This window comes from Ceratotherium simum, chromosome 23, assembly GCF_057802395.1.
Source record: "Ceratotherium simum simum isolate JZ-2026a chromosome 23, ASM5780239v1, whole genome shotgun sequence".
Taxonomy (NCBI): Eukaryota; Metazoa; Chordata; class Mammalia; order Perissodactyla; family Rhinocerotidae; genus Ceratotherium; species Ceratotherium simum.
In genome coordinates this window covers 17,606,736-17,633,889 of record NC_141922.1, presented here as the reverse complement: position 1 = coordinate 17,633,889, position 27,154 = coordinate 17,606,736, and the positions used below count along the sequence as shown (strand labels likewise).

The following is a 27,154-nucleotide window of genomic DNA, read 5'->3' as shown; positions in this document are numbered from 1 at the left end:
TCCCCCACTGACACCACCCAGAGAATAAGCTTCATGATGATAGGGACGTTTGGCTGTTCACTCAGTGCCTTGAATAGTTCTTAGCACATAGTATGCATCCAAAAACACAGGATTTGTTAAATGCACTTTGAGATTATACATACAATTCTCTTATAGATGAGAAAATGGCTCCACAAAAATAGAGGTAAAAAGGAATCTAAGCAGAGAACAGCTGTTACAAAGCCCATGCAACTGATGTCTCTATTGCATAGTAGTTAAGAACATAGGCTTTACCCCTGGACAAACCTGGATTCCAGTCCACTTATTAGTAGTGACATCACAGGCAAATTAACCTCTCCATGTGTCAATTTACCCAATATGAAATAGGGATAATAATAGCACCAACTTAATGTTATTAAAATGATTAAATGTGCCAAAGTGTGTAAAATACTACAGTACATAGCAACAAATAAGTGCTTAATAAAAGAGAGCTAACGTTATATTTATCATCATCATCATCACCATCATCTCACTCAGGCTCCGTAGCCTATTTTCTAATATTTCCCAAATAATTTATGCTAAAACTGGCTATCGTTTCGTTTCTCAGTCCATACAGCCAAGAAGCAGCCAATTAGAGAGAGAAAGCAGTTGCCAGAAGTGAGAGCAGCAAAAAAATGGGAGGAAAATGAGAAACTATAAAATCCAGATTCCTGAGGTACCGTATTACAGCACAATAATAATGTCCATGAAGATGATACTTAGCCACTAAGAAAAAGATTACATTACATTTAATACACTTTTTTAAGATGACAAGAAAATATAATTCTAAAATTAGGAAGATTGGGGCCGGCCCCATGGCTTAGCGGTTAAGTGCGCGTGCTCCGCTGCTGGGGGCCCGGGGTTCGGATCCCAGGCACGCACTGACGCACTGCTTGTCAGGCCATGCTGTGGCGGCGTCCCACATAAAGTGGAGGAAGATGGGCACAGATGTTAGCTCAGGGCAAGTCTTCCTCACCAAAAAAAGAGGAGGACTAGCATGGATGTTAGCTCAGGGCTGATCTCCCTCACAAAAAAATTAATTAATTAATTAAATAAAATTAGGAAGATTTACTTCAAAATGATTTACACAAACTTTCTGTGTAAAAGATAAACTTCCATTACCTTCCAAATTCACCTTCTAGAGAAAAGAAGTAAATGAGGTGTTATTATACAGAAGGCTTGGATATCTCTGCTGTAAATACTCATCAGTGTAATTTATGCCAATCTATCTCGAGCTTTTTTTGACATCGATATGGGATCATTCTTCTCTCATAATCTAGAATGTTGTATCTCAAGTGTGGATTTCAGGGAGGTGATAAATAGTTCCATTTTACTGTCTCAGTGACATTGCTAAAACCCTGTAACAAATCTGCATTTATTAATTCTATTTCCTTTAGCGACAGAATAACCAGGGCCTTCTGAGATTAGGAAGAAAATCAAATTTCAAAATCAAAACCACATTCCAAATTTCTTAAAAGATTTCTTTTTGTTCAATTTCTTTGTAAAAACATTGGTCACCATATAACATACAGTGTCAACAAAATGCACCCAATTTACATGCATCAACAAGTCAATTAGTCATAATACATGGACAACAGGAATTTCAAACGAACAGTACTAAAGTAGCTCATGTTGCATTTAATCATAGCTGTAGTGCTCCCAATAAAGATAGCTAATATGAGAAGAATTCCAGTTTCAATCTGAAATAAGGTTCTCTGCGACAAGTAACATGAAACAATGATTATATGAAGTCGTCATCTTAAAGGGAACAATTTTTCAGAAATCACTTTGTGCAAAGCACCATACTAGTTTAGAATAAGATCTTGAAAAAATGCGTACCTTAGGTTAAAGACAAAAGGGCTCCATTTTTTGAAAATGAAGGACGCAAATTTTTACTGAGTGCATAAATTAAAATATCTTTCAATATGAAGGTTATATATTCCAAGTTTTGACACCTTAAATAATTCTGCAGACGTTCAGCTAAGCTGAAAGATTCTGTAGGACTGGGTTATTTTCAAGAGCAAAACAGAGAAACCAAAAGTCAAAAGCCCTTTCTAAACTCACACGCAAGTTTTGTGGATATGGGATTTAATTAATAAAAAGGAAATACAAGTTAGGCAACAAAAGCACTTAAACATTTACAAACAAAAATTTTTTTAAAATAATACTCTAATCCTATCATTTGAAATAATAATAAAAATTTTTTTTGGTTTGTGTGTGGTATTATGTGGAAGATACAAACCACAATTCTGTTTAAGATGTCAAGTTCTATTTTGATCAAACGAGATTGTCATATTATTTGTCCATAGGAAGAATGTTACATATTTATTTTTATACTATATGATTTATTTTCTTTTTTTCCCCTCAAAAATCTATGATTAAAGGATAGCACTAAGTTATTCTGAAGTGCACAGAAGAGATTTATGACAAGTTGCCTTATGGGAAAAAACAGCTCCTCTGAAATAAGAACTCAAAGTGAATATGTGCAACTAAAACTTTAAAATAAGGTAGCTGTAAATACAGCCATCTTACAAGTTTCCTTTCTTTTGGTTCTATTTAGCAACATAACTTCAGTGGCCCAAATAGTAATTTTAATGTCAGTTTTTCTCCTCCATGATGTATTTAGTTACTCTTAGAAGAGTAATTTTTTAGCATGTGTAATAGACCACATACTAACAAACTGTGAGGGTTCATAAAATTAAAATTTATAATTCATACACAATTATACTTAAGTCAGATATATTTTGTTGTTATGTGCCATAGACAAGACTGGAAATAAGTAACTTCAACCTAGAATATGATTTAAAAATCACAAAAGAAGAAAAAAGACCAAAAGAGGGAGAAAGGATTTCTCCTCATGTAACATTTGACTACTAGACTATATACAGCAAAAAGCAAAACATAAAATATTTAGTTAAACCTCAAAAGAAGTTATCCAGAAATAAAATTCACTAAACAAGATACAATGACGTCAGGATTATGAGTATGGAGTACTCAGACTCATTCAATTCAGATGAGAAGAAGACACTTTGGGGAAAAAAAAAAATCCTTCCCAAACAATATAATTTGTTATCTCATTAACTTGACAAACATCATTTCAATTTCACCACTTATATCATAAACTTTCTTGACAGTTCCCATTTTCTACTTCTTGAAAAAAAATTTTTATAGCCTCTTAATTTCCAAGTGTCGCGTCAAACCCCTTAGTTCACCCTGATTCCATAATCTCCATTAAAAGTATCCTAAAATAATCATTTTTTCCCCTCAGCAGTCAGAAACTACCATGTAATTATTTAAAATTGAAAAGTAAAAGTAAAAACATCAGCTCCAAAGAATACACTCATTAACATATATGGTTTTATGTAGTAGGGAGACTACATAATTGCTCATTCTTATTAACCTTTGGCTCTTGAGACAGTAAGGTCAGAAAATTAAAGTGAGTGATAAATACTTAAAATACTTAACGTCTGCATCCCTCTTGAATAGATGTGAGAGTTTAAAAAAATGACTGAAATATGATTGTAAATGTTTACTGTGAACCAGTACAAAATTGATGGTGCCAAAAAAAATCTTTAACTGGTATTAAACATCTTAAGTAATTTGGAAAAAATCTTAAGGTTGAATTGTAACTATAGGGAATAACAACAACAACAGCAACAACAAAAAATGCTTTCATGCATGTACACATGTTAAGTGACAAATAAGCAAACCCCAAGTCAGTACAGTACATCAATGACTGATACTTAAATGATATTTTGATATATAAAGAAAGAGAAGGAAAAGGTAAAATCTTGACCGCCACTGATGAACAAGCATTTCAACAATTTACACAAAATGATAGTAAACAGTGTTTTTAAAAAGATGTCCTAAGAAAACCAAGCCACAATAAGTTAGTGTTTTCCATAATACATGCTGAATTATTTGATCCCATATCTATACACTGTTAACTGTCTTAATTCCTAAACGTTGTGACAGCATATTTAATAATTGAGGTACATTAGTTTACATCTTTTTATAGGTATTCTAAGAGGGTTAATTTTTCGTTTCCAGTTTTTCATCTTCTTCACCTCCTCCAAGGAAAAGCAAAGGAAACATTCCTAGAATGCAGCCAATAGTCACCCCAACAGCTTTGCCCTAAGGAAACAAAAGAAAACATTTTTTAAAGTTATTTTATCCCTGTAAGAGGAATGCTTGCTTAAGTATCTATAATAAACAATTACTATGTGCTATCAAATTCAACTGTGACTACATTTCTTTTGATCATAGTAAGTTAAATATTAAAATAAGCTACAAAAAGGTTCTAGAACAAATAATACTTAAAGTTCATAGCAACCAGGAAGATTTTTTTCAAATTGCCATAAAAATAACATCAAGGAAATATTCAAGTAGAAAAACACTTCTTAAAAATTGTACACATATTTTACTGTCAGAAGATAGGAAGAAAGGAAAAAACCTCACCAAGTACTCCAATATATTTTGATTTGCTACGCTTTGTACATATTCCTTTTCAATATTTATCCCCATGGATACCTAATTATATGTAGGTTTAATCATTATGTAAACCTCACTCCTCACCCCAGAGCCACACGTTATAATAAGCTCTTTTCCAAACTGTTTCATGAGCTTAATATAAAAACTTCCAAATTCCACTGAACTGATGAGCCTATAATCTACTTAAAGCTCTCTTTACCATTAAAAATCATTGCTACTTTTTCACCATTTTAAATGATATAACAATAAACATTTCTGTATATAATTCTTCCTCAATGATTTATTTAAAAATCAAATAATATGACTATTTGTGCATATTCTTAGGGTATTGCCATACTGTCAATTCTAGACAAAACTGCGAACACATATATACCAATTGCAATATATGTATATGTATATATACATATCAATTTTTCTGCAGCCTCATCTAGATCATGAAAATTTTTTAAATTTCATTTTTGTAACTGGTTTTTTAAATTTGCATTCCTGTGATGACTATTAAGGTTAAACACTTTTCAATTAAATTTCATTTCTTCATATAAACATTTATAGAGAATCTACTATGTGCTAAACTCTGCTAAGTACCAGGGAGACAGGGACTGATCAGATGCAGTCTGTCTCTCTCCTCCAGGAACTTCCAGTTACTAATATAAAGACAAACAAAGTAAGTTCTGTCAAATATTATAGGTGCTACAATAGCTACATAATCTACAGTCTTGAATAAAATGTCTTTTCCTATACATTGTCCATTTATCTATCAGATCCACAGTTTTTCTAATAAATTTCAACAGTAGACATTAATGTTCTGGTAACAGCTTGCATAAAAAACTTTCAATTCTATTATTTTTGGTTTGTTGTTGCTATTGGTAGTGGTGGTATGGAGGTATGCTCACGCTTTATATTGATAGTCAGATCTGTCATTTTCATCAAGTCAAATTTTAAAAGGTATCATTCCTACAGAGTTCTAATAAGCAGAAATTTTCTTCATTCCAGATGCTGATAAAGTTAACCGTAGATTCTTATTTTGACCTTGGATAACATTTATATTCATTTACATATGCTTACAGAGACTATATTCTATTTTAGATTGCTGACTTCCCCATATACATGAAATGACCATTGCTAATAGGCTCCACTTCCTCTTCCCATCCATTCTGTTAGAATGCCTGTTACTATCATCCATGGAAACCAAAGCTTTCCTCCCCACTCACTTTAGGAATGCCAGTCAATGAGTTCCGACCCATTTATCTCAACAAGACATAAAGTCAAGAGGGAGGAGAGGCAGGAAAGAAGTGAGATATCCTTTTCTGGCTCCCTGATCCAGGACCTGAAACATATTTTTCCATTGTAAAAAGTTACTTATATGTTATTATCAGGTCTTGTGATACTCTAGGCTCTATAGTTAACTACATTGGGGCTAACCTGAGAACTTGAGTACATGTGTAATATTTTCTGCAAGAAAGTATTTTCCAAGTTTCAAACAACCAAATTACAAATGAGGTTTTAAAATACAGCCTATGTCAGTTGGAACTTGCATGTGTATTGGCACATATTCTATTACGGGTAAATTTCAGATCAGTTTATGTCATGAATAGATGGCTGATCACTAAGTTCAACTACTTTAGGCTGTTTGTAACCAAACATTATGTTACAGAGTAGAAGATTTGATCCTAACATAAAACAAGCAGAGTCAACAACTAAGGCATAGAATCACTCCACATGCTGGTGGGAGATTTAGCAAAATACACACACACACACACACACACACACAACATATATATATATATATATAGTGTACATATATATATACTATATACCATATATACTAGTATATATACTAATAGTACATGTGTATACTAATATATATGTGTGTGTGTGTGTATATATATATATATATATATATATATATACACACACTCATACACACACACACACACTAATTCAGTAATGAAGTGCTTTTGTCATAGAAGAAGGGAAATGGATCTGCTTATGATATAGAAAGAAAAGAGAATTATCAATTAGTGAGAAGAGGAGACCCCAGGAAAAAAATCTCTTGATCCCAACTATAGTGCTAAAACGTTAAGCCAAATTGCTAGAATGTTAGATTATCCTTATTCTTGAACAACTCTGGCTGGTATTAGCTAGCTAGTTTTAGCTCAATTTACCTGCAAATTGCAGGATATGGACATATATATATATAATTTGTTACATAGCAATAGATAGGTCTAAGGTGGAGCCTGAGAATTTGCATTTCTAACAAGTTCCCAGGTATTGTTGATCCTGCTGGTCCTGGCATCACACTTCAAGAACCACTGCCGTATACAATCTCACCTTCTCCCAGGGTTTTAACTATCACCTACCTTTTCAGGGAGGTCTGCAGTGATCCTCTTATTTAATACTGCAATCTGTCTCCATCCTAGCACTCCCAAACTCTTTTACCCTGCCTGGCTTTCTTTTTTTCTTTAATTCCCATAACACTTGTGGATTGCTAATATACTAAATATTTTATTTGCCAGATTTTTAAATTGTCTATCTTTTCCCTGCTAGAAAGATCACTAGAAAAAAAATCTTGTTTTGTTAACCAATATATTCAAAACCCCTAGATCTGTACCCTGCATACAGTAGGTAAACAATAAGTACTTGTTGAATGAATGACTGAAAATGCCCATCATCTCTAATTCAGACCTCTCTAACTCTTGACCTTTAACCCAAATGCCTACTAGGTGTCACTACTTGAATGTCCTACTATCATCTCAAATTCAACATGCCCAAGACAGAACTCATTATCTTCCCTTACAAACTTGTTCTTCCTCCTTTACTTCTTGACTTAATTGGTGGCATGGTGATCCACCCAGTTTCCTTCCTATTTAAAATTCTTCACTAGCACTCCAGCACCTAGGTATGAGGTTCAAGTTCCTTAGCACAGTTTATAGATAGACAGAAAGTACCTTTCCTGTCTGATCCATTCTTACTTCTCCAATGCTGTTTTCTACTGCTGCTTCCATCCACAACTACTATATATTATATCCCAGTAATACCTAATTTCTTGTATTTCTCTGAACACACCTTGTTTTCATCATGCTTTTCTACTTGCTAGTCGATATACTTGGAATTCTCTTGTTCACCTAGTAAATGTCTCATCGATAATTAAAAAATTGGCTTAGATATAATAATTGCCATGAAATCTCCCCACCAAAAGAAATCTCTCCCCACAAAGTATTAATTCTCTTACTTGTGCTATTGCTATATCTAGTGCATAATTCTACGCCTGCATATGTCACTAAATTATAAATTGTTTACATTATAAACAATTATGTCTGGTTCTCCACCTAAACAATTCTCAAAAAGAACTATAGTGTATTATTCATTTTATGTCCTTCAGTCCCTAACACATAACTGATACTCCTCAACATTAACTGAATCATATAAAGAATTTTTAAAAAATCAAATATACCTACAAAAAATAAAGAGTCCATAAAAAAATTACTGTGCTTCCGAAAACTGCCAACGTTTGGAAAATTTTTGTTAAAAACTCCACTCAAATGAATTTTAATCTCAAATTTCTCAAGAGACTGAAACATACAGTGTCTTGCTCTGGCTACTCGAATTCATTGTCATAAATCACATAAAGTACTTACCAAATGTGTACTAAGACGTGTTTGCCACATGTCAACTTGTTTTGGTGTGAGATCAGGAATTGATAAGCCTAACCTGGAAGCCAAAGCTTCAACGTAGCCTGCAAGTCTTTAAAAATACAAGAGGACGGAATATAAGTTTTTAAAGAGAGACAAAAACATCCTCAGATTGTAAAAACTAATTACTACAAAGAGAAATCTGTAATTGGCACTCTAGAAATGGTGTAAACATTTTTTTACAACTTTCATTTTTTATTGTGTATAAATACATCCAGTTTAAAAATATTTTCATGGGGCCGGCCTGGTGGTGTAACGGTTAAGTTCACACGCTCCGCTTCTGCGGCCCAGGGTTGGCAGGTTCAGATCCACGGTGCAGACCTATGCACCACTTATCAAGTAACGCTGTAGCAGGTGTCCCACATATAAAGTAGAGCAAGATTGGGCCAGGGCAAAAGAAAAGAGGAGGATTGGTAACAGATGTTAGCTCAGGGCTAATCTTCCTCACAAAAAAAAAAAAATTTTCATATTAATATATTTAATACATAGGTAAATTAATTGACTTAAAGCAATTACTCTCTACCATTGCTTTAAAAAGATCGATTCAAGGTATATAAAAAATTTTTACAGCAATTACAATTAATGCACTTATTCCAAATTCAAAGCGAAGCACTTTAACATACGATATAAATTAAAAACTGTCATCAGAAAGCAAAAATTTCCAAAATTTATCAGATTTATATACTAAGAAAAACAGCCTAGAATTTTTAGGGCAATCTCAAATATTTATCAATTCTAAATCGCCATCATTTATTGGATACAATCTTACTTTATGAACTGTAAAAAAGAAAAAAATTGCCAATTAAACTATGCATACCATCAATTATAAGATGGATCTCAAAGTCAGATATGTTAAGTTCTAAAAAAACTGTACATCTAAGAATTGATAAAATGTGCTATTTGTTATTTAATGATATTTTTTAAAAGGCAGGGGAGAAATAGTTCTTAAATATAGACTCTCAATAAAATCTTTATCTCTAATCAAAAATAACTATTTTATGATGTGATCTTAAACTAAATGACCTTAAAATCTATTAGATCATTTGCTTCTATTAAATACAGAAAGCTATCATAGTAGCTATAATATTATCATTATGAACCCCAATGTTGGAAACTGGAAAATGGAATGTTTAAGGGGTGATATCCTTATAGATTTATGCCAGGAATTCCAGGAATATAAAGTTTCTGTCTTGGCCCAGAGCAAACAAACTTGGTTTTTAACAGTAGCTTTGGCCCCAGACTCCAGTACAGAAGACTAGTATATAGGGTTAGATCACTTATAAAGCTGCCTTTGCTTAGATTATAGGGCTAAGTCGACTTCTTCTAGACTCAAATCCAAATCCCAAAACTCACCATTCTAAGGAACCAAGAAAGGAAGAAATAGAACCAAAGACTGAGCAAGAGAGAGTATGTTTATCACAATAATCAACGCCAGTTTAGTCTAATTTACACTTTCCAGGCTTCCCCAAGCTCAGGAAGCAGCCCAGGCCATCTGCCACTTGGAAGAGAGAGTGTAAAATCAGAAAGAGAGAAAGAGGCCTTTTCTAAGTACACATTCTCAGTTTATTTCATCATTCCTGCCACAAGGAATAAAAAGAGCAAAAACTAGCCAAACCCATGTATGCTTTGGCCATTATTCCTTTTGAAAGTTCCTCTTTCTAAAAAACATGCCCAGTCAGTATCCTCACATTTGACCCATATCTCTTATATTTGGGCTTAATGGGAGGAGGGTGGGCTGGAATAATGATAGGGGTTCTTACTTTGAATCTTCTCACCCTTGGAAATGTCTATAAAATACATATAAATACTTCAGTAAATGAAATTCAACTCTGCTTACATTATAGTAGTTTTATAAAAAAATTTTTGCTAATATCAGAATTGCTTGAGAAGATTATTAAACACAACTGTCAGGGCCCCATCCCCAGAGACACTAATTCTGTACGATGGGGTGTGACCCAGGCATCTATACTTGATGCACACCAAAGATTTAATATTACTGATTTAGAAATAGTAAATTAAAAAATTTAGTTCTAAAAGACATAAATAATAAATGTCCCTTTTTTTATACGCTTCTCAATTAAAGGCGAATGGAGAAGAGAAAAAGAGCAAGTAAGTACACACACGCACAAATGAATAAATGAATGAACATACCCAAGTCCAGCTAAATCTGACACAAGATTTCCCAAAGCAGCAGCTAAAAAAATGAAAATGGACAAGTGAGTTGTTACATGGAAGTCAGAAAAATCACTATAATACATCACTATATAATCAACAAAGCACTGGCCTGGAAGAGTTATTACATTTCTCAAACTACAACGACTATATCCAAAGTAACTCATTGGCTAGCTATGAATCTCAAGATTTCAAAATAGAACACAATGCTTCTGAGAGTAGAGTATTCTACCTCCAACAAGTAGTAGGTTTTTTCTGTGGTAGCAGCCAGTTTCCATTTTGATTTCAATATTAAAACACCTGTACAATATTTTATAGTTGTAACTTGCAGCTAATATTTGTTTAAGAAAATTTGGATATTTGGAAGTTAAAGAGTACATAGCCATATGTACAGCTCTGAAATTCAAGAAAATCAAGCAGAAAAGATGTCTCTTTCATTAACTCATCTACTTGATGTGTTCTATACAATAAACACAACACAGAACCATCCCCAAATTTCACCATCATGAAGAATAGAGTGGTTATTGGAGGGAAAGAAGATAGAACCAAATTAGATTTTCAGTCTTGTATTTCCTTCTTTGATTTTTCTACCCGACTTGAAAATAAATAATGTAATAGAGAAAAGGGTAGAAAGGTTTTAGGGTAACACTGAATTATGAGAAAAACTTTTCTTAACATAATCAATATAGCAGATTATTGCTACCCGTTAACTAACATAAAGAACCCAAATTTTCTCACCAAAAAAAGTGCTACATACACAAAATTAAGAATTACAGTAATAGGATTAAGGAGATAAATTAACAGACATCTCAATGAGTAAACTCATTCAAATAAATTATCCTCTTCTAAACCTAACCTATTGAAATGCTTTATAAATATACAGACAATGGAATAATAACATTACTATTACTAAATACCTGCCATAGTTGAAATTCCCAAAATAATTCCAATAGACATTTCAATTTGGGTTCCCTGAAAAATGATACAAAGAAATTAATCTTAAAAATTAAAGCTGAAGCGTCTGTAAAAGAATAGCAAAGTATTAATAAAAACAAATAAAATAGTTAAACATGTCCTTGGGGCAAAATTATATACACAAAATATGCAGAAATATGTACATGTAACTCAGTAATTCACTTAATTATTAAATATATGCATTCATGCAGAAATAATATCAATATTTTATTAAAATTAGGCTTTCATAAAAATAAAAAATAGCAAAACATACAGCAATACAATTTGTCATTAAGAATCCAGAATTTATATTTTCCTACCACAGAGAAATAAGTTTTAAAGCTCTTTGAACACAAAGACAACCAACTCACCTAAATTTTAAAATCTGAATGATACATCTATACTACTGTTATTTACTCTACAAAGGGTTAAAAAGACAGACTAAACCAGTTTCTAGGAACCCAAAAGATCATAGACTTCAAAAATTATCCCTCTAGGGGCCGGCCCGATGGCGTAGTGGTTAAGTGCGTGCACTGCGCTGCAGTGGCCCGGGGTTCGCAGGTTCGTATCCCAGGCACACACCAAGGCACCGCTTGTCAAGCCATGCTGTGGTGGTGTCCCATATCAAGTAGAGGAAGATGGGCACGGATGTTAGCCCAGGGCCAATCTTCCTCAGCAAAAAGAGGAGGATTGGCAACAGATGTTAGCTCAGGGCTGGTCTTCCTCACAAAAAAAAATTATCCCTCTAACCCTTAGTTCTTTAACTAGTGAGACCACATGATTCATTTATAAGCAACAATAGCATTTAATACAATAGAGCTACAGCAAAAATGAGGCTGCATTATATTTCCACCGAATTTATTTATTGAGAGAATTTATGACTGTCCACATCTATCTCATTCTTCTGAAGAAAAGAGGGGCTCATATTTTTACTTCTACTTTAAAGAGAAGGCAATGAATTGAAAAAGACTAAACTATGCTAATGGGTTATTACAAAGAATAAAGAAGATATCCTAGGATCTATTGTGCTAATTCAGTTCTAATCCTTGGGCAATGCTGCCATAGTGGACTTAATTTTCAAAAGCACTGTTGAATACTGATGCTTGAAAATTTCTAAAAAAATTTTTAAATCTCAGTGACGTTTGTGGAGGAAAAAAAAAAGTACACCCTATCTGGTACATAGAAATATTGCATTACTCAATTATTTACAAAACTAAAGAGAAGCTGAGTTAAGTTTTCTTCAATTTTCGTTCCCCTAGGCCTTTTGGTTCCAACCCTTGTAATACAATTCTTGTAGAGTATGGACCAAACAGCCTGATGTACAGAAGTCTCCCAGGCACTCAAAATTACTTGTAAAGAATTACCAAAGAAATAGATTTCTGAAGAAGAAAAGAACAGGCACAAAGAATGAAGATGTGTATCTTTATATACGAATGCAAAACAAAAACAAAAAATAACTGGAGCATTAATATAGAAGGGAAGCACCTGAGAGCTACAGTGTATAAAAAATAAATACAGCATCTTTACCAGCAATGAATTATTAGGAGTGACCCAAGAAGAACCTGTTTGCAATACATGTATTCAAAAAGTACTGAAGTGCTTAATCATTTGGTTACATGTATTCAAAAAGTACTGAAGTGCTTAATCATTTGGTTGAATTTAAGAAAGCTGAAGTTCCTTCTAATAGCATGAAAAACCTCATATAAAGTCAAAGTTGATTTGAAGGCAATGGACTGTCCCCTCCTTTACTTTTCCCATAGTTACATCAAATTTCATGTTAACAGGTGAAGTAGAAATTACAAATAAATCTAATACTAGTTGTCTTAAAGTTATATCTGGTTCATCACCTTACTTAAATTAATCTACTCTAGAATTCTAATAAATTCTAACCTAATTAAATTGTAGGAAAAATAATTTTTAAAAACCACTAAAATATGTCATAAAATGCAATCCCAATAATATAAAAATACAATTAAAAACTATGAAACCAAAGGCTTAGTATGAACAGCAGCCAACAATAAAGGTCAAATCTATTACAAGAAGTTATATAGGAATTTGTTTTTATGACTATAACTAGGGTAGCAGCCATGAGAGCACACCTAACAGAAAAGAGGAAAACATCAAATGTCTATGGCATAATAGAAAAGAATTAAATAACTTACTATCTTAAAACAGTCATGGCTGTCCCACAATGTTAGGAGGCAATTAGTGTTTAAAAAAAATAAAAAGGTGAAAAACATTCTCAAGATACTAAGGATCACTTATTTCCCTTTTCACAGATTCTATAGTTATATTATTCTTGTATGTTAGTCTCAGCAGTCTATTACAAAGCCTCTTTGGAAAATATCACTGTCCCTGAATTAGTCTGCAATTATCACAGGATAATATTTTTGCCACACCTATTAATCAGGTATTGAAGCTAGTATTTTAAACATTTATTTGAGTATTATATAAATAAAAAACTAGTGATAAGTCCCTGAAACTGTATTTCAACGTAAACTAGAAAAACTAAATTGGAGTCAACTATCTCTAGCCTGGAAAAACAGTCTACTCTCAGTGTTACTAATAATGAGACACGGGCCTGAGTAACACAAAATACTAAACAATATTACAATAATTTGACTCTAGAATGTGAGTGTTTTGTTTTGTTGGTAGCTGTATTTAAACAAAGATATCTCTTACTTTAGATATTTATTTCAAAAAAAAGATGACCACACTGTGAAGGTCTTATTCAGTATCTAAGAAGCTACCCAATTTTCCTATTCTGATCTCTCTTCAAAATCTTCCTGCACCCCTCTTTATGCTAAATATATCAACTCAACACTTCCCTGTAGCAAGGACAGTATTTCAGCATTTGAATATCTAAAGTCCTCCCTATTGAGGTGGAAAAAACAAATGATTATTAAGATGGTAGTATGGGGGGGTACTAGCCATCAATAAAGAGAATCAAAATATTGAGTCACATAAAATTGAAAGAAATATTTGCCACACAGAAGCTTTAATTCAATCTATTCAAGAACACATCAAAGTCTTAAACAGAGCTTATAAATTCAACATAATAGCATTTTCTTACAATTAGATTTGATTTACATTAACTATTTAAATAATCTAACTCACTCAGATGTTAGTAATTTCAGAAAAGGTGGCTCTAAATGGTTGAATAAGTTTCTCACATTCACAGATACATAAATTGGCCAATCTGATTCTTATATACCTATTAGGAAAATGTCATAATCAGTCAAGAAACTAGCATTTTGAAATTATATTTTCGAGGCTCTTGCCAGACCACTCTGCTAAAGAATTATCCAGTGGGTGTTTATCATTTTCAAGTTGTGTGCATACTAGAATATCTTCCATAACTGTTTATGAAGCAGTATATCTTCCTGCTGTGTGAACCCTGTAAGTTTCCTCAACCAGCTGAATGGCTAGACTTTCCGGATATCTGATCCCCATCAATCTGGACACAAGGTGAGACTATACAGCAAAGAAAACCATTCTTGAATGAACCAATTTCAGATATTCTTTAGGCAAATCTATAATCTATACAACGTAAATTATACTTTTATCCCTATTTTGAAAACAAATATTCTATTTATGTCCATCTGTAGTATACATGACCTCCAAAACACCAAAAAAAAAAAAAAAACCACGCATCTCTCATATGTACTTTCCTCACATTCAATAATCCTAAAATTATTCCTTTTTTTCGAGCAGTCTCCTACACAATAGCTAGAATTTATAGAATTTTTTTAAAGTTAGAATCGGCAAAGAAAAGTAGTTAGAGCACTGAGCAGTTTCAGGAGGCTTGCATTTTAATTATGGACTTATTTCTGACTTTAGAATCTGGACCCAATATTGATATCCTTTAACAAAGGGAGTCACGTAACAGTAAGAAAGGTAAATCAGCCATCCCTGAGACTAAACAACACTTTTATAGAACATCCTTACATTAAAATGAGTGCAGCAAAGGAGAACTTTTTTTTAACATTCCAATGGAACAAAGACAGAAGAGGGAAATATACACAGTGTTCTGAATTGAAACTTAAAATATCTTTGGATTAAATGGATAGACTGTATATCAAAACACCCTTTAAAACATTTTTGCATGGAAAAAGTGAACGAGGAACCAGTCAAATAACATACATATATGTGATGAGAACTGCCGATACAATTAAAGAACATCAGAAAATTTTACATACTTTAATCAGAATGTTGAAACTAAAACAGGATAATATAGACCCAATAAATATGTTTATTATTGTCAATGCTTTACCAAAAATCTTAATGATTAATACATATGATGCTTTAAAATTGAGCTTTAGTCTAACTAACATGTAGTAAAAAATAGCCTCATGCATTGTGATGTTAATTAAAACTTTACAGCTACAATATACAAATAATGAGGAAAATTTAGACCACATTAATTTATTAACTCAAAATAAAAGGAGTGAGAGAAAGAACTTACTGCAACAATCATAATTGCATTATCCAAAAAGCCAAACCCTATGAAAGGTATCGCATTGTGGATGAATACTGAAAAACATCAAAAACAGAAAAATATATTTTAAGATTTCTATAATTTTAAAATGACAAAAACAGACCATATGATTAAAGTCTCCTAAATAGACTTGATAAGCTTTGGAATCTGCTTTCCATTCCCCATAGGAAAAAGATTCTGCTCCTGATATAAGTTTAGCTATTTGTAGAAGCTATACAGGGAAAAAAACAAAATAAAAAACACATGTCATGTAAAAATACTTGTGTTAGGCTTTTGTGTTTTCTCACTGGCAACACACACATACACACAAATTATATACAGTTAACGGCAGAACAAATAAGTACATACATAGTATGAGTACCATGTTTTACCTGTTTAATTGCTATTGATGTTAGGCTTTTGTGTTTTCTTACTGGCAACACACACATACACACAAATTATATACAGTTAACGGCAGAACAAATAAGTACATACATAGTATGAGTACCATGTTTTACCTGTTTAATTGCTATTGACATCAATGTTTCTCTCTTATACCCAAAGATTGATATCATAAAATTGATCTCCATATTAGAAATAAAAAATTCCCTGAAATTTATACAATACTATAAACCAATGTTACCGCAATAAACAAAAGAAAAAAAAAATTCAGGGAATCTATTTGGTTACTTTTACTCACTCAACAATTTTTCAAACAAAAATGTGATTTTTTTCTAATGAAAAATGTGACTATCTTATCTATATTGGATATCTATGTACAGTCTTTTTTCCCCTTCAACAACATATTGGTATCCCTGAACACTTTCACAAACTATAAACAAACAATATTTGATTTAAATCAAAATGTAACTTGGCTTCTTCCTACCAAAGGCACATCTTATCTCATCTATCTAGTACATAATCTGAATGACCTGAGATAACAGAACTGTAACTAGGAAGAACTAATATCTATATATTTTTTATACATTTAGCCTCATTTATTTCATATTTGCATCTTCAGCACAGTGCAGACTGCCTAGTACATAGGAGATACTCAATAAACATTAGTTAAGTAAATTGAGGACCACTAACCTGGAAAGGAAGAGAATTCCAGATTGAGAGAATTGAAGGCAGACTGTGAAACAGATTCAAAACTGGGGATAGTTAAAAGACTTTATTCTAATTAATTTATAAAACTGCCAAGGTATAGTCAACATCAGTGCAACTGAGGACTTTTTTTTAGATAAACATCAAAGCTCTGAGTTTTATATCACATCCAAAAAACAGTCCCTTAAACCAATTGGTTATATGTACCTAGTGACTTGAGAGTCTTTTTTTCTTTTAATGCAGTTAAGTTCACAGAAAGTATAATTAAAATATAATCCAGAAGTTATGAAAGTTTGATATTACTATAGTTCTATACCAATCAGGGAAAGCTAATAAGCAGTAAAAAAAACCCAAAAAACAAACCACCACTTCTACCTATAACCACTATCAAAGACTAAGGTCAAAGGAAAATAGTATAAATAGTATATATCCTAGGTCATTTCAAATTTCTTCTTGTTATCAAGTAAAAATGTTCGAGTTAAAAAGCATCACCCTTTTAATTATAAAGACTATTATTTTAAAAGCTATTAAAGATAATAAAAATCAAATAGCACATTAATGAAATGGGATTTTTCAATTAAAGAGTCTAATCTTAGTTCTTTGACTTTTTGCCTAAGTCTAGTCACTTAACTACTAGACATTCAAAATTTTATAATAAGCAGCTTCCAAAACATGTACACAATCCTAATTTTCAAAAAACATAATACAAACTTGATAGGTCAAAACAGTATAATGAAATTTTAAAAATTCACTAAATGAAACGTTTACAGTGAAGAGAGCGTTACTTTAAACACATCTCTGCAGAGAAGTCTTGATTCATCTTCTCAATCGTCTTTCAAATGTAAATATGGCAAAGTAACTATGAATCCTTTGGGATTACTTAACATTTTGGAGTTAATTTGATGCCATCTCTAAAACTGGCCAGTTACAAATATCTTAAAATTAGTTGTTAAGGCTACTAAATTAAGATTAGACTAATTACTATCCTAGTAAAAACTTGGTCGGCAAAACCAAGGCACGTTGCTATAATAATCACTTTGAACTATAAATATATCATGTTTTTATGTTTAGACATAAATAAATGTGTCCTATAAATAAAAATTTATTTTCAACCCAAAGGAAAAAATATAATTTTCAAGAAGTTAAATAAACATGTACTGGACACTCCACTGGACACTTAAGATACAAAGATAAATAAGACTTGGTTACCAACCTCAAGAAGTTTGGGTATGATAACACAGCCGTGTGAACACAATTTCAATATGACCAAAGGAAAATGATAATAGTATTATACAGTGCTATGCATATAGATTGTATAAATCTAGGCTAGGAGAATCAGGAAAGATGACCTGGGGAAGAAGTCTTAAAGAATTCTTAAATTGTTTTGGTATTGGGAAAAGTTATTTATTTCTAATATAAATTACATGCTACCTCTGTGAGAAAAAAGAACTGGCTATTCAATAGGGTTTTTAAAAATTACATAAGTTTTCTCTCCAGTATTTAAGGATCTCCTACTATTCCATAACTCAGCAGTTGTTAGCAAATCATATCTAATATTTAGGTTTAACTTACAACCTACTCAAATTCACTGCACCATTAAATAATTCTCTTCTTATTGTCTTTACAATAAGATCCCAAACTGTTTCCATCACTTCAATGTTAGCCCTTGGATTTTTATTCCTATCACAATAGAGTAAAGAAAGCACACCAGCAGCATTGTAAGGTTCTTCTTCCTGGTGGTTTTAAATGAACTTTACTTTCTTCATTATTACAAACAGCAACCCAGAAGTATCGTCTCCACCAGAGAACAGCTGTACTTAGTTAGCCTTGAGCCTAGAAATTCTAGTTCTGTAATTACCCAACCTAAATCCAAACTAAAGTAAACATATCCTTCTTCCTGGGAATTAAGAAAACCTCTCCTTTAAGTATAATTCTATCTCTAGATGGTAACAATATTTAAACAATATTAGATATGGTTAACAATATTAAAAATTCCATAATATTGCAATATGTCTTAAGCCAAGTTTATAAACTTTTTGCTTCATCATAATAAATAGGATAATCCACTCTATCTAGAAAGACTTAGTTTACTGACATCTGTACTATCAATGAATGATATAGTTATTTCAAATCCAAAAGATAGATGCACACATATGTAACAATTATAGAACCATTACCATATCTCAGCTGTCCTGGGGTGGGTGGTGGAGCTTCCAATTTTTCTAAAGGGAAAAAAAGGGTGTGGGGCAAGAATTAGTTACTATAGCATAATTCCTTTGTTATTACATCGAAGAAAATACCAGCAGATTTACAAAGTGGGAGAATATCAGAGTTTATTCATAAATTATCTTTAGGTTAATGGACCAAAGCTATCCATACAGAAAATATTACTTGATATGGACTAAATCACAAAGCTAGAGAACAAAACTGAGTTTTAGTTACAAGCCTGCCATGGACTCTATACTCCTGGGTAAATCATCTGCTTTTTGTTTTTTAAGTCATTGCATCTATATAATGAGCCTGTTTACATTAATTACAGTTAAAAAAAAAAAAAAGAAATTTCAGAACTATAGCTGCCCTTCTTGAAGATGGCAACCCTAGATGACTTAAGAAATATATCCAAACAAACATTGATAATGGGAAAAAAAGAATATTCAAATAGATCTAGATGTCCTTTAAAAATAGGAAAATAATATTTTTAAAGCAATGTATTATAACAATGACTTCACCAGCTTGTCTTCTGTTCCTTAATTCATCTCCCTTGATCAAATACTGAATATTTTGGGTTTTGAAACCTGTACTACTGGATAATAAAGAATATTCTACATAATAAAACAACCCAAGAAAAGCAGGGTGTTCTTCAACAAGTTAACTACTATTCATAATGTATGTCATAACAAACACACAAAGTTTTCCCAAGTATATATCAAAGTAAATATCTTCAAGTGCCGTCATTAAATCTAAAAATTAATAATTATTACAAAGAAGCAACTTACCTAATCTCATAATAATAACTACCTCACCATTTGTATAAGTACAAGAATAAGCCATGGTAAAATGGCAGAGAATTCTACCTTCATCCAATCCAACAGAATTACCTGATAACCTACAAAGAAGAACCCACACCGTGGCCTGCTCTGCTCTCAAGATTTAATACAACCAGACTGTCCAAGGAAACACACTACAAACTGCATATACATTTTCTAAAATATACTTATAATCTATAAAACTTAAGAACTGAAGAATTTAGTTTAAAAGATGTAAAAAGCAAATAAATCTCCACTGATAAGCTATACAAAAAAAGGAGTATGGTTTACATTTGTGAATGCTATTTTACTAAAAAAGCATATAATACCATAATGCCTTTACAATAAGAAATACACTGAAACCTAGAGTTTAATCAATTATCATATTATTCAGAAAGTTCTAAGAACGCAAGTTGAAGTTTCGTTTTTCCTTGTCTAGAAGAGTTAAGATATGAAGATATACTAATCTTTACAGAACTTTAGACCTGATTAAAATATATTCTCCATTCTTTGACTAGCACTATTACCTCAAAATCTACTTTGAAAGCATGCAAATGGTTTTCCAAATTTTTAACATGGAATATAGGATACCACTGTACTCCACAGAGTTTTCTGGTGAAGTAAACATGCAAAAGTGGTTACATACCAGAACTATTTGCTAGTTGCATTACTCTCATCATCACTACAGTTCTGACACTGTGAGGAGAAGTCCTTGTCAGTTGACTGGAACATCTTGAAATACCTAAAATTCAACAAGCAGGACCTTCCCAACAGAATGAGAGTATACAGAGTCCTTGCTTTTACTTCTTCAAATTCCCTACATATTGAGCAAAATATTTAAAATATTTTACAACTCCTAAGAAGAAAGGATAAGAGCTACGCAAATGTATAATGTGCAGCAGTAAAGAGAAAAAAAATCAAATAAGTAATCAACATTCCTAATCTTTCTTTCCAACTATACATAAGGATTAAAAAATTAAAGGTAATACAAAAATAATTTTTTTAAAGAGAAAAGAAAGAAATACTAAGTAAAGAAGATAGAGCAGGGAGGAAAACCATTGGCACAGAGATTAAAGCAAAATCAAAGCATAGATTCTGCCTCCTACTTCACAAAGAACCTAAACGGTAAAAACAAAAAAACCAAAAAAACAGTAAAGAGGAAACATGAAAGGAACATTTCCTAGAAAGTGGAAATTTTATTGGAAAGTATCCATCAAAAAATTTTTAAATCATAAATTGATCATTTTGAGGACTTTGACACTGTAAATGATCTTTACTTTATTAACTGAATCAAAACAAAATATATATCAGAAGCAAAAAACATTAGATGTACAATACACCACAGAACTTAATCTTGGAAATAAGCCCAAGGTTTCAGCAACCTGTACAAGTGCTAAAACGTAATGGCTGCTAATATAACTTCCCTGAAAATAGTCACAATAAACCCCAGAAGCTTAACTTCCCTACATATATATCTTAACCTTAAGAATTTTCTTCTGACATATGGTAAACTATCTATACTTACAAGGGAAATGTATTCTAATATAATGTTTTATTAAGCAGACTTTGGAGTTAGAAAAATCAGTTCTTTCAGTTACTACATTTGTGTGTGTGTGTGTGTGTGTATTATATACATCATAATTTCTCTCTTCTTTTCCTGAATATTTTAAAATAATAAGATGACCATTAAGATTGTACTTCACCACACCATATTTTCCAACCATTTTTAGCTTAAAAAATTCTGGTTCTGGGGCCAGCCCAGTGGCGTAGTGGTTAAGTTTGCACGCTCCACTTCAGCAGCCCAGGGTTGGAGGGTCGGATCCCAGTCATGGACCTACACACCGCTTATCAAGCCATGCTGTGGCAGGTGTCCCACATATAAAATAGAGGAAGCTGGGCACAGATGTTAGCCGAGGGCCAATCTTGCTCAGCAAAAAGAGGAAGATTGGCAATAGATCTCAGCTCAGGGCTAATCTTCATCACAAAAAAAAAAAAAGAAAGAAAGAAAATTCTGGTTCTACTTCCAATACTGGCTGAGTAACCTATCAGACCAGCCCTCTTGCACAGAACAACTATAAACTATACACAAAAACACAATAAATACATAATCACCTGAAACCACTAGAAAAGCACCAAAAATAGGTTGATTCTGGAAAGGAGTCAAAACTTAGAAGAAAGAATGGACACTTAGTGAGTTACCCATTTGTTGCAGCTTTTGGCCGGGGGGTAAGCCTCAATCCATAACCTGCAGGGCAACTAAAACTCTAATAAAAAATCTTCAGCCTTTTTGGCCTGAGAAAGCAGTGGAGAGGGTGCAAGGTAAACAAAGCCACTGGAAAGTGAGAGGGGGATTCTGGAAAGAATAGAGTCAGAAAGGAGGAGCCCTAAATTCCATATATACATTCAGTTCAAACATATGGCTGACCTGTGCAGAGAAAACCCCGAAAATCCCAGCTAAGGGTAAAATAACTGAATATTTGAGTTGCAGCCCAAGAGACACAGTTTGCAGTTTGAGCCTAACCATTAATTGCCTGCTAAAGCAAATAAACAAAAATAAATATTTCAGAAGAATAAAACAGAATCCAGAGTCTCTGCAACATATTAATCACAGCAAAGACTCAGATACAATTCAAAATTACCTCACAAACAAAGAAACAGGAAAACATGATCCATTTTTCAGGAGAACAAACAATAGACAGAGACCAATTCTGAAGTGACTCAAATGATAGAAGTAGAAGACAAGAACTTTAAAGTGGCAATTAAAATTATATTACAAGACATGAAAATATGCTCAAATAGAAACTATAAAAAAGAACAAAACTGAAGTTCTAGAACTGAAAAACATATTGTCTGAAATTTTAAAATTAACTGGATAGGCTTAAAAGTAGAATGGTGCTTTCAAGCAGAAGGGACAGAAGAAAGAATTAGTGAACACAATGACAGATCAGTAAAAATTACCCCATCTGAAGAACAGAGAATAAAAGGATTGAAAAATAATGAACCAGAGTCTCAGGGATCTGTGGCTAAATATCAAAATGTCAGTATATGTATAACTGGAGTTCCAGAAGGCAAGGAGAATGAAAAGGACCAAAAAAATATTTGAATAAATAATGGCTAAAAATTTCCCAAATTTGGTGGAAGACAAAAATTTCAAAAGATTCAAGTTCAGTGAACCCCTAGTTGGATAAAATCAATGATAAAGAAAAAAATCTTGAAAGCAGTCAGAAAAAAATGACACATTAAATACAGGAAAGCCATATTTGAATAGCCTAAAAGAAAAAAAAGCTGTCAGTCCAGTATTCTATGTCGAGAAAAATTATCCTTCAAGAATGAAGGCAAACTGTATCTCAGATAAACTAAAACTATGAGAATGTTTTGCCAGCCAACCTGCAAAACAGGAAATACAAAAGAAAGTTCTTCAGATTGAAGGGAAATACCAGTTGGAAAGTCGGATCTTCAGGAAAGAATGAAGAGCATCAGAAATGGTAAATATTCGGTAAATACAAAAGACTACCTTTTCCCTAGTAATTTAACTTAAGTAAATCTGACTGTCTAAGGCAGAAATTATAACACTGCCTTGTGGAGTTTATAACATATGTAGATGTAATACATATGACATCAAAGCATAAAAGATGAAAGGGGTTACAAATGGACCAATTTGGTAATCCAGGTGTAATATTTCTTTAATGTATATGAAGTGGTACAATATTAGCTATAAGTAGTCTGCGAAGAGTTAAGAACGTAAATCTTTGTAATCCCTAGAGCAACCACACACACACAAAATGCAATGAGGACATATTTAAAAAGCTAAAAAATAACTTGAAGGGAATTCTAAAAAATATTAAATTAAGTCAAAAGAATGCAGGAAATGAGAATACAGGAACAAAAAACAGAGGGACAAACAGAAACCAAAGAATAAAATAGTAAATCTATATCCAACCATATCAATAATTACATTCAATGTTAATGGACAAAATACTCCAATTAAAAGGCAAAGATTGTCAAAACGGATAAAAAAGCAAGACCTAACTATATGATATCTGCAAGAACTACACTTTAATAGGTTCAAAGTAAATGGATGGTCACTCCCGTCAGAATGGCTATAATTAACAAGACAGGAAACAACATGTGTTGGAGAGGATGTGGAGAGAAGGGAACTCTCATACACTGCTGGTGGGAGTGCAAACTGGTGCAGCCACTATGGAAAACAGTATGGAGATTCCTCAAAAAATTAAGAATAGAATTACCATACAATCCAGCTATTCCACTGCTGGCTGTTTAACCAAAGAACACGAAAACATGCATGCATAAAGATACATGCACCTCTGTTTCACTGCAGCACTATTCACGATGGCCAAGACTTGGAAGCAACCTAAGTGCCCGTCAAGGCAAGGATGGATAAAGAAGATGTGGTACCATGGAATACTACTCAGCCATAAGAAACAATGAAATCCAGCCATTTGTGACAATATGGATGGACACTTAGGGTATTATGCTAAGCAAAATAAGTCAGAGGGAGAAGGTCAAATACCATATGATCTCAATCATAAGTAGAAGATAAAAATAACAACAAACAAACACATATAGAGACAGAGATTAGATTGGTGATTACCAGAGGGGAAGGGGAGAGAGAGGAGGATGAAAGGGATGATTAGGCATATGTGTGTGATGATGGATTGTAATTAGTCTTTGGGTGGTGAACATGAGGTAATCTATGCAGAAATCAAAGTATAATGATATACACCTGAAATTTATATAACATTATAAACCAATGTTACCACAATAAAAAGATAAATAAAATAAAATAAAAACCGAAAGTGAATGGATGGTAAAAGATATACAAGTCCACTCCTGCTGGTCTAGTGGTTAAGATTTGGCACTCTCACTGCTGTGACCTGGGTTCGTTTCCCAGTCAGGGAACCACAACACCCATGTGGCAGTTGTCATACTATGGCAGCTGCCTGTTACTGTGATGTTAAAAGATATGCCACTGGTATTTCCAATAGCAGCAGGGTCAAACGTAGTGGAGCGATTTCAGCGGAGCTTTCAGACTCAGACAGACTAGTAAGAAGGACTTGGCCACTTACTTCTGAAAAAATTGGCCATGAAAACTCTATAAATAGCAGCAGAGCATTGTCTGTTACAGCGCTGCAAGATGAGAGGATGGCACAAAAAGACTGGGCAGGGTTCTGCTCTGCTGCACACAGGGTCACTAGAGTCAAAATCTACTCGCTAGCACTAACAACAAAAAAGATATATTACACAAACAGTAAGCTTACAAAGGCTGGAGTGGCTATATTAATATCAGATAAAGTACACTCAAAGGCAAAGAGAATTATGAGACCCAGGGATCTTTTAAAATGATAAAAGAGTTAATTCATCAAAAGGCATAATAGCAATTTGTTTATACCTAATAACAGAGCTTCAAAATATGTGATGCAAAATCGGACAGAATTAAAGGGAAAATAAACACTTCCACAATCATACGTGGAGATATAAAAGCCTCTCTCCCAGTAATTGACAGAGAAGTACACAAAAACATCAGTAAGATATAGATTATTTGAACAATACTACCAACCATCTTGATCCAATTGATATTTAAACAAAATTGATATTAAACATCTACCCAACAACTACAGAATACACATTCTTTTCAAGTGCAGATGGTACACTCATCAAGATAGACCATATGCTGATCCACAAAACATGTGTCAATAAATTTATGATTAAAATCATAAAGAATATGTTCTCTGACAAAAATGGAGTCAATAACAGTAAGATAACTAGAAAAACAAACTTGGAAATTAAATAACATCTTCTAAATACATGGACCAAAGAAGAAATCAAAAGGAAAATTAGAAAATACTTTAAACTGAATAACAATAATAAATAAGACAAATTAAAATTTGTGGGATACAGCTAAATGAATGCTTGCAAGGAAACTTAGTCTGAAATACTTTCATTAAAAAGAAGAAAGGTCTAGGGGCCGGCCCCGTGGCCTAGCGGTTAAGTGCGCGTGCTCCGCTGCTGGCTGTGCAGGTTCAGGTCCCGGGCGTGCACCGACGCACCACTTGTCAGGCCATGCTGTGGCGGCGTCCCACATGAAGTGCAGGAAGATGGGCACGGATGTTAACCCAGGGCCAGTCTTCCTCAGAAAAAAGAGGAGGATTGGCATGGATGTTAGCTCAGGGCTGATCTTCCTCACAAAAAAAAGAAGAAAGGTCTAAAATAAATTATCTATGTTTCTATCTTAAGAAGCTAGGAAAAAAAGAGCAAGGTAAACCAAGAGTAAGTAGAAGAAAGACGGAAATAATAATGAAAAGAGCTGAAATCAATGAAATAGAAAACATTAGGAAACAGACAAAGCCAAAAGTTGGTTCTTTGAAAAGATCAACAAAATTTTAAACCCCCAGGTACACTGATCAAGAAAGAGAGAGAGAACATAAATTACTAATATCAGGAATGAAAGAAGGGACATCACTACAGATCCTCCAGACATTGAAAAGAGAATATTATGAATAACTTTATGCCAACAAATTCAACAACTTAGACGAAATGGACAAACTCCTTGAAAAACAACTTATCCAAACTGACATAAGACGAAACAAAAGAATCTGAATGCCTCTATCTAGTAACAAAATTGAATTTTTTACCAAAAACTTTTCCATTACATACACACACAAAAATCCTCCAGGCCCAGTTGGTTTCACCGGTGAATTTTATCAAACATTTAAAGAAGAACAAACACCAATCTTACACAAACTCACAAGCTCTTTCAGAAAAATAGAAGATGAAATACTTTCCAACTCGTTTTATGAGGCCAGAATAATCCTAAATACAAATCCCAACCAAGAAATTACAAAAAGGAGAAAGCTACAGACCAATATCCCTCATGAACACAGACACAAGAATCCTTAATTGAATAATAACAGTTCTGCTTTCCTAAGTGTGTTTATTCATAATAGTGGCAAAAAATAACTAACATCCAGACTTCCTTACATTTTTCCCTTTCTTAGATATTTCTCACTGTTTGAAGGAAAAGTTGCTCTTAATACGGTTTCATGTTTAGAAATTTATAGGTTAGGAAAATTATCTGCAAGTGTCTATGAGATAATATTTACATATAGGATTTTTTTCCTTTTGATTTCACATTTAAAAGCCTTTGCTAGAGGTAGTATAAATAAGACAAGACAGTTGTTGCAAATTGCTAATATATA

At 33.0% G+C, this 27,154-nt stretch overlaps 1 protein-coding gene across 2 annotated transcripts in view; it reads right to left on the bottom strand.

Moving 5' to 3' along the window:
* Positions 1 to 1,374: 1,374 nt before the first annotated feature.
* The window catches only part of TMEM65 (transmembrane protein 65), a 49,823-nt gene continuing 24,043 nt past the window's right edge, over positions 1,375 to 27,154 (bottom strand). The window contains exons 3-9 of one of the 2 annotated variants that reach the window (XM_014787982.2): positions 20,584 to 20,679; positions 19,089 to 19,133; positions 15,793 to 15,860; positions 11,291 to 11,345; positions 10,353 to 10,395; positions 8,148 to 8,253; positions 1,375 to 4,152 (exon numbers count right to left, since the gene is read on the bottom strand). In XM_014787982.2, coding sequence (XP_014643468.2) covers positions 4,051 to 4,152; positions 8,148 to 8,253; positions 10,353 to 10,395; positions 11,291 to 11,345; positions 15,793 to 15,860; positions 19,089 to 19,133; positions 20,584 to 20,679 — 515 coding nt within the window. In that variant the 3' untranslated portion in view covers positions 1,375 to 4,050. The remainder of the gene's footprint in view (positions 4,153 to 8,147; positions 8,254 to 10,352; positions 10,396 to 11,290; positions 11,346 to 15,792; positions 15,861 to 19,088; positions 19,134 to 20,583; positions 20,680 to 27,154) is intronic. The other variant, XM_087447475.1, reaches the window with a different exon arrangement.